Source organism: Arctopsyche grandis, chromosome 12 (assembly GCF_051622035.1).
Source record: "Arctopsyche grandis isolate Sample6627 chromosome 12, ASM5162203v2, whole genome shotgun sequence".
Classification (NCBI taxonomy): domain Eukaryota; kingdom Metazoa; phylum Arthropoda; class Insecta; order Trichoptera; family Hydropsychidae; genus Arctopsyche; species Arctopsyche grandis.
Window position 1 is genome coordinate 1,828,711 of NC_135366.1, and position 9,705 is coordinate 1,838,415.

Consider the following 9,705-nt stretch of genomic DNA (forward strand, 5'->3'; position numbering starts at 1 on the left):
GTTTGTCTAATTTTATAACAGGTTTCGCAGCAGCAGGTTCCTCCCCTAGGAGCCAGTATCTGCAGAAACGAAGGCAGCTGTTCAAAGTAAGTACACACATCTAGCACTCACTGCTCACTGGAGTATCTCTTGGGTCTGTCTCATAGTTTGATTTTGAACAGGTGGGGAGCCGGGGGAGCGAACCCGGTACATTCACCTGGCCTCGCGGCATAGCCGTGGGCCCTGACAACACCATGGTTGTCGCAGACTCGTCGAACCACCGCGTACAAGTCTTCGACAGCAATGGAGTGTTCATGAAAGAATTTGGCTCATATGGGAGTGGAGAAGGAGAGTTCGACTGTTTAGCTGGCGTAGCCGTCAACCGCATCGGACAGTATATCATTGCCGATCGGTACAATCATCGCATACAGGTAAAATTCATATAAAATCATACTAACAACCCATGACTAGCCCTTTGAATGCTGAACATCGCCGGTCAGCGTTTTGCCAACATGGCCATGGGCCTGAAATACGCCGATGGGCGTTGTATTTTGAGTATGTAAAAAATAAACAAGAATACTACCCGCTAAGCCTTTCCAGGTAGCATTGAAAAAAAATGCATTAAACATGAGTCAATGTTTATAAAGACTGGTTTACACCGGAATTTCTGAATTTATAACCATAGCAGAATTTCTCAATGGAAATCTCTAACTGATGAGTATTTTAGATTGTGGCTTGGCATTTAAATGGTGAGTATGACATTTTAAAAACAATGAAGAAGATGGAACTAGTTTTGGAAAAATACATTCATTGATAAACTTCGTTTGTTTATTTTATATTGTTGCAAGATATATGAGAGAGTTTAAACACAAATTTACAAAACTTGAATTCTCTCGAAAGGTAGTGATCTAAGGTTTGTTTAGATTAGCTACAATTTTTATACCTGTTTTCTATTGGATTTCTAGATAATTCTGGTTGGAAATTTTCAACGTGGCGGGCTTTCAAAAGAAAAGTCGTCAGCACTCAAAAAGCTAGGGAACTTCCCTATCTAAGCCCTTTTACAATTTATATTTAACCAGAAGCGTGGACTAGTGGTTAGCTTAATATGCTTCCAAGCAGAGTAGTCACGGTTCCATTCCCACTAGTATTCTGCTGGGCAGACCGTTTTCGATCGTCTTCTATCAGAGCTTGGCAATTTTTCTGATTTTCATTGAAACAGTTCCCGTAAATTGGCATCTAGTTTCAAATCTCTTGTAAATTTCAAATTATTCAGCGTCTTGAGGCTCGCCAATTTGTATAATAAAAAATGCTGCAAAAATTTCTCCATAGATGTTACTGTGGATGATTTTTGTATGAATTCGCATTTTATAAATGCTTGTATTGATCGTATTCTATCCGCATTAGCTTTGGAGCGATCTGAAAAGGCGAGTGTATACATATGTACATATATTCCATTGAAATTAAAAAAATTAAATAAAAATATCACGGAAAAAATTGATTTACACCTTTCAGAAGCCTTCTCCTCTCGATTTCGTCAACATTATATTTTATAAATTATCAAAAAGTTGCAACTAAAATATGTAAACGTATATTTATCAACTTTTATTTTAAATTACTACTATTAAAATTGTATTTTTCACAACTTTCAACAAACTTAAGCTTTTTAATATAAACTTAGTCCTGTTCTTATCGAATGAATACAAAATTTAAAACAAATACTGTCGCTGAAAGAAATTAGACTATCTTAAAATACAGTGATTTATAACGGCCCACTTACATACATTCAACTGGGATCGTTTCACTGTTTATTCTTAGAATACAATTTTAGCGTATAGTTTTAGTTTTCGAATGTTCTATAATATAATGAAATATCGACGCGATCCCCCTTACAATATATATATGTATAAATACAGAATTATATAAGTATATAGAATTATTTATTAATCAACAATACTAATTAATAAGCGTAAATTTCGCAATACATTGTCAAGTGGCGTAATTAATTAATATTTTATATAATACGGGGAGAAATGCGAAATTCAACTTCAATCTGCTACGTAAATCTCTCTTTTAGACATGGTAATTTTTCATCCATCTTTATCATTTATATTGTCTGCAGATTACACTTTGTTATAATCTTCAATCGCGTCGCATACAAATTGCTTATTAATTTTAAATTAATCATCCATACTTTTACATTATAAATCTTGATTATAAAATGTTATAAATAATGAAACATACCGCTGTAATATGCAAATATGCAATTAGTCGAAAGCGTAGACTCGTATTGAAGTGAGATATTGTTTTATTATTTTTTTTTGAATTTCATGAATATTTTTATTGACTTTTCAGGTATTGGATCCATCTGGTCGTTTCTTGAGAGCTTTTGGCAGTCAAGGAACAGCTGATGGTCGTTTCAACTACCCCTGGGGTATCACAACAGACGCTTTAGGTTTCATCTATGTGTGCGACAAGGAAAATCACAGAGTTCAGGTATTATTTTTTTTAATATATAAATATAAAGATTTTAAAGCCTTTATTTTAATAAAAAAATAACTAAAGACTAAAAATATAAATAAGATTGATTCAAATATTAAATAATTATAAAAAAAATATAAAACAATAAGACATCAGCTAATTAACACTGTTATTACACTCCATGCTTGTGCCATAAAGTGCATTACAATCTAATTAAAGTGCATTACAATCTAATTAAAACATGTGTGTAGTTACCACATTATTCTGAAAATATAATTAAAATTAATCGTATAGTAGGAATATTGATTCAATTCTATAAACGCATTTGCAATTTGAATTTCTAAGTCTAAGCAACATATTCTAATTACGCTTGACGCTCGCAGCTTGACATTATCTTTTAATATTTACATATTCGTATATACATATGTAATTATACGTTGAAATTATACAATGTTTTTACAATACGATAACAATACTCTAAAAATAACAACACATTGCAAACTTAACCCTTTAACCTTTTAAATTTACAATACTTTTGAACGTTACTTTTGAAATAAAATCCAAATTACATACTGTAATCCCATCGCATGTTCTTTGCTTCATAAAACCTACATACAAGCTAATTATATAATATGATAACAATTTTGACAGTATATTCGAACTTTTCCTTTGAAATAAAAGCCAAATTACACACTGTAATCTCAAAAAATGTTCGCCGCTTCATACAAACTTGCATTAATTACACTATAATTATATAATACGATAAAAATTTTTGACAGTACGTTCGAAATTTTCTTTGAAATAAAAGCAAAATTACACAATGTAATCACCTCATATATTCATTGCTTCAAACAAACCGGCATTAGTATCTACATAATTACACTCTAAAATGATAAAATACGATAAAAGTTTTGATCGTATATTCAAACTTAACCTTTGAAATAAAATCCAAATTACATATTGTAATCTCATCACATGTTCTTTGCTTCATACAAACCTGCATTATAAGTTAATTTCACACTGTAATTATATAATACGATAAAGATTTTGACAGTACATTCGTTGACCTTTTCCTTTGAAATAAAAGCCAAATTACACACTGTAATCTCAAAACATGTTCAACGCTTCATACAAACCCGTATTACGAACTTATTAAACACTAATTATATAATACGATATAAATTTTGACAGTACGTTCGAACTTTTCCTTTGAAATGAAAACCAAATTACATAGTGTAATCCCATCATATGTTCTTTACTTCATACACACCCGTATTAAGAACTTATTAAACACTGTCATTATATAATACGATAAAGATTTTGACAGTACATTCGAATTTTACCTTTGAAATGAAATCCAAATTTCATACTGTAATCCCATCACATGTTCTTTGCTTCATTCAAACCCGTATTACGAACTTATTAAACACTGTTATTATATTATATAATACGATATTAATTTTAATTAATATATTCAAACTTTTCCTTTTATTAAATTCCAAATACATACTTAATCACATACATGTTCGTCGCTTCATTAATAACCAGCACTGCTGGCTAATTATACACTGTCATTACATATTATGATAAAAAATTTGATAGTCTATTCAAACTTTACCTAAAAAAAAATCAAATTAGAGACTTTAATGCCATCACATGTTGTTTGCTTCATGAAAACCTGCACTACCAGCTAATTTCACATAACGTGTGTTATATTATATAATTCGGTATAAATTAATTTAAATTTTTGACATCACTTTCAGGTTTTCCAATCGGACGGAACATTCGTCGGCAAGTTCGGATCTTTCGGTCACAAAGCGGGGCAATTGGAACATCCTCATTACATAGCCGTTAGTAGCACGAACAGAGTCATCGTTTCAGATAGCAACAATCATCGCGTGCAAATATTCGACGTCAACGGCAGGGTCCTTTCGTCCTTCGGCAGCGAAGGATCCGAAGAAGGACAATTCAAATTCCCAAGGTTTGTATGTTTGAAATACGTACATACATACAATGCGAGCCATTAATTGAAGCATCTGACAATGATATCGGATGACACTTTGCGTTTCTTCACCTCTTCTTCATCTCAAGCAGCCAGCTATTTCTGCCCCAGCCGTTCCCCAAGAGGTATTTAAGCGTCGGATCACATTTTTGGTCCCCTGCCAGCTCTATTTCGTCGGCCTTCTTTATGGTGTTTGATCCACTGCTTTTCAAATATTTATATTTCGAATTGCAATTTGGCATCACGGCGCTCGTTAAAAGCCGAAAAATTTACAAGAAAAACATCATTGCGCCTTTTCGCCAGCATCGATTTTCTTTGCTATTGAATTATACTAGCGATGGCTTTTGATTTTTAAATGATTTTTATTATAAAGAAATCATGTTCACAAAATAAATCTTATATCTATTTTAATTGCTACTGATCTACTGATCATTTTCTATTTTACAACTTTAATTTTATTTTATTAGTAATCATAGTATTATATTATTCTAATGTTAATGTACAGCATAATAGGAAAAAGAGCTCAAAAACCTATTTACAATTCTTATATGTAAATGCTCATAATACATCTAATTCATAAAATTAATTAAAGACTCTCTTAAGTCGATGACCTAAAGCAGATTGTGTTTAGGTAATCTGTGTGTTATACCTGAAGGGTATAGACATTTTGTTGTAATCACCGAGACTCTTCACAAGTGTGTTAGTATGGTTATTAGTGATTCTGTCATAGAATCTACTGGTTAGGTTGTTAGTAATGTCTGTAACAAACGTATATATACATATGTATATATTTGATCCTAAATTTCAGCTTTAAATTAAAAATTTACAGAATTTTTGGCATCTATGGCAGCGGTAGCGTACCTTTTTTTAGCCCAAGTGACAAAAATCTATGTTTTCAATTTAAATAGATATTTTTACTGCGTCATACAGGCAACCTCTTGATGACTCTTAGTTTCACTTTTCATGCACATTTTTTTTCAATTTGAAATGAAGAAAAGGGTCAATTTGAAATGAAAAACCTGTATCATTTTATTATAAGTATTATATTATAATAATTTGGTTTGCTTGTTAGAGAGTCCTGGTGTAATTTTTAAATAAAATCAAAATAAAAAGATGCTGTGTGCCGGGTAAAACAAGCTTTTAAAGCTAGATAAATCAATGGTTTCTCTGTCTCTTTTAACTAAATCAATGGCCCATAGAAAAATTTGAGAATAAGACACGTCCATCTTACACAATAGTTTTCAAATAATTTTTTTTTCTAAGTCGAATTGAACTTAAAAGTTTTGAAAAATCTTCGAATTCTTGTCATTTTAGAGTTTAATATATACATATGTATATTAATATTTTTTTATTATTTTAACAATCGAAAATGTTCAAAAGCATACGAATATTACATATACTTTTAAAACCGCAATGTTATAACCATAAAATTTATCATGTTGCCTAAAAGTGAAGATTTCTATGTAAATTATTCATCGAAAATGTGCCCCTCTGTCGCATTTCATTTTCAATTTCAAATTTTCACTTCTCTCATTTACTTGTTTTTTTTTTTCATTTTTTGCGAAATTCTCTGCTTTTATTTTTTAAATCGACATATTATCCTATCGCTTGCCACGTCTGGTACGCATGCCATATGCTCGCCACCGCTGAACTATAAATACATTTCATTTTCATTTTCTTCCTGAAAATTACAGTGAAGATATCACCGTACAAAATCATTCGTAATAACTCTACCCGGTACGGAAAAACATCGGAAAATCATAAACTAACCGCACGATTTGAATCAAACCTTTCGGACAAATTTGAATTTACGATTATTGTCCCATCTGTCCCGTGTCTAATTAATGGTAAACGATGGTCCATACCTCACATGAAAAGTCCCATAAAATCCCTCGAACCTGAATTAACGATCGAATATACATATGTATATTTATCTATATTTTTTCTGTACAGGGGTGTGGCAGTAGACGACCAAGGATACATTTGTGTGGCAGATTCTGGCAACAACAGGATCCAAATCTTCCATCCTGACGGTACATTCCTGAGGGCTTTCGGCTCCTGGGGCTCTGGAGATGCTGAGTTCAAAGGCCTCGAAGGAATTGCCGTCATGAGCAATGGAAACATCATCGTTTGCGATAGGGAGAATCATCGTGTTCAAGTGTTCTAGTCTTTTTTTTAATAAAACGAAAATAGTTTTAAATATATACCTTTATTCTGTACAAAATTCAATAACTCTTAAATAAATAAGTCCAATGTATAAAGAAAAGGTGGCCACTTTTGGATCGAATAACGAAATCTTCTAGTCAATTAAAACTAGTCTTGCTCAACAAAAAAAAATGTATATTTTTATTCCTTGCGCAGCAAAAAAGTATTTTATTAAATTATGTACAATATAGAAGAATCTCTGCCTTTATATATGTGTATAGGTACAAATTACATTACTCGAAATTATAATGAAAGGTTTTTCGCGGAAAAAATATAAATTGCATTAGATTTTCAGGGAGGTACCGTTTTTTTTATACATATATAAGAAAATCGCCTAACTGAGCCTTTTCTTTCCGACTCTCTTTCTCTCTCTCTCTCTCTCTCTCCTCTTCGTCTTAAAAAACCTTCTTATATAAATTTTATACATTTTCTGCTCTTTTATATATATTTTAAACATTCAAAGACAGTATTCTTATATACTCTCTTTTTCGTAATATTTTTTTTTATATTAATTTGATTGAAATTACCAACAGAAAAATTGCATTTGACTGTGGATACAATTCACACTTACTGTGTATAAATAAATCAGTTCACACTTTTTTTTAAATAAATTAAACCAAAAATAAATAAAAAATATTGTATATCTCTGTGTATATGTGTATATTCATTTATTAACTTGTTTGTTGATTTTTCTGATATTAAAAAATGTTTTTTTTTGTATTATTGCAAAAAATAAAAAATAAACAGCACAATATGTATGAGTGTTTTTTTTTATTTATTTCAAACTTTACGCTTTGTACTCTTGAAAACTTTATTAAATTGACAAAATATTTTACGAAGCATATTTATTATGTAATTTTTAATTTTCAATACTGTTTTCAAACACACTGTTGTTTTTTCTTTGGCACAAGTACCAGGAAACGTAAAACTACACGCAAGCACTTAGTTTCAATGCGACTTTTTATCGTGAAACCATATTTTTTTCATGTTTTCATCAATATTTTGATTAAAAATGTTATGGAGAACTTCTTTGCGTATATTTATCTTTATTTAAACACAAAAAATCGTTGAAAAAAATCATATCTAAGACTAAACATACATACATATACAAAGTAACAGTCCAAATGCTCACCCCAGTTCGTTCATGAACATGTTAGTTTGTTCATACATGAACTATTGGTTTTAGTAAGTGCTAACAGTCAACAGCTTTCTTCAAATAGACTACCACCATGTTTCGCATGAATCCTTTAGCTGTCAATTTACTTTTGATATGTCAAAACACCAAGTATTTTCAATGGGAAATCCTGTGGAAACTGCGTTTAACGTTGCTATAACTCCTGTCATATAAAAATTAACTCAGGAAGATGAAACAAACGATTGAGAATACTTGCATTATTATACACTAGTGGTTTTACCCGGCTTCGCTCGGTATTTGTAATATAAACCGCTTAAACATGACTAATCTAATAGTAAACATTTTATTTTATATAAATTTATTTGAATATTCATTTGTATTTTTATTAGATTGACTGTCACGAACAAACAAACAGGGGTTTGCTACAAATGGTTGCAAACCACGGGGCTGCATGCTCATTTCGATTGAATTTTGACTGTTTAAATTTCAGCATGTTCGAGAGACAAGATATTGATGGGGTTGCGCAGATGACATTTCGATGTACATTGATGATTGGCAATTCTTAAAATTGAGTTGGATCTTTCTGGCAAGTTTAAAATGGCAAAAGCCGAGACAAAAGTATGAAATGATTCCATTTGGGCCTCGCAGGGATGTTTCGTCATATATTATAAATTTTATTTTATTCTTTTTTTCCTTATGTTAATTTTTGGGTTTGGTGCATCCGCTCTAAAATCGCCAGATTAACAGAACGGCATCTTTAAACGTAATTCTCGTTTTCTCGAATGATAGATTGCACATCAGATGACGAGTAACCTTTAGATGTGCACAGATGCAATTATTAAAATTGAGTTGGATCTTTCTGGCGAGTTTAATAAGACAAGATTCGGAACTTATCGAATCTTGCCTTATTAAACTCACCTGAAAGATTCAACTCAATTTTAATAATTGCCATTTTAATAGTTGCATCTGTGCACATCGAAAGGTTACCCGTCATCTGATGTGCAATCTATCATTCGAGAAGATGAGAATTGCATTTAAAGCAGCCGTCCGTTAATCTGTCGTTCAATTTGTCTGGCGATTTTAGAGCGGATGCACCGCATCCTTATTTTTTACATACCTCCTTTACGTTTCACTTACGATTACAATTCAGGAAAAAGTTTGCCTCTTATCCGATCGTTTTCATACTTTGCCATATTGCTCAGTTTGGTCATCAATATATGTGTAAATCAAATCCGTCATTACGATGGTGAAAAATAATCGTAATAGACACGTTTTAAAATACTCCATTATCGTTCTCGGTGACATCTATTAGAAAGTTGCCGTTTTATTCACACTCTTTCGATCGTTTTTTCCCCTTTTCCCTCTCGCTGTGTCAGATTTTAATTGTTTAAACGCCTATATATTTTTCTTTTCCTATTTCTTTATAGAGTTCTATATTTTATAAGATTTGCATTATATGTTAGGCTCTTTTTATCTCTCTTATATATTTTTACTTCACTCGTGGGTTATATAATGATTGTTAAAATGAATATTAAATAGCATGATGTTAAGTCGAGTAGCGTTGTGTTTCGGCCAAAAGTCGAATGACGTTTATATCTCACTAGTTGTTTTACCCGGCTTCACTCAGTGTTGTTAATATAAACAGCGTAAATATGGCAAATCTAATAGTAAATATTTATTTGTTTTTTTATTACATTTAATTTAATTGAAAAAAATATAATATTCAACCAATTGAATTATCGTCATAGAAACTTTGTTTTGTTTATGAATTTGAACGAATGAACTTTGTTTTTGGTTGGGAAACCAAAAATAAACAAACTTACAAAGTCTCTTTCGAAATTATATATAACATAAAGTCACGGGTTGGGCGCACCTATTTTTTTATCTAATCATTAAAAAATTGAAT

The 9,705-nt window shown here is 31.4% G+C and overlaps 1 protein-coding gene across 2 annotated transcripts in view; it reads left to right on the top strand.

The window, feature by feature from the left end:
- tn (tripartite motif containing protein thin) overlaps positions 1 to 7,430 on the top strand; it is a 108,403-nt gene extending 100,973 nt beyond the window's left edge. For both annotated transcript variants that reach the window (XM_077442926.1, XM_077442925.1), the window contains 5 exons: positions 22 to 86; positions 162 to 410; positions 2,332 to 2,472; positions 4,221 to 4,438; positions 6,413 to 7,430. In XM_077442926.1, coding sequence (XP_077299052.1) covers positions 22 to 86; positions 162 to 410; positions 2,332 to 2,472; positions 4,221 to 4,438; positions 6,413 to 6,626 — 887 coding nt within the window. In that variant the 3' untranslated portion in view covers positions 6,627 to 7,430. The remainder of the gene's footprint in view (positions 1 to 21; positions 87 to 161; positions 411 to 2,331; positions 2,473 to 4,220; positions 4,439 to 6,412) is intronic.
- The last annotated feature ends 2,275 nt before the right edge of the window (positions 7,431 to 9,705 follow it).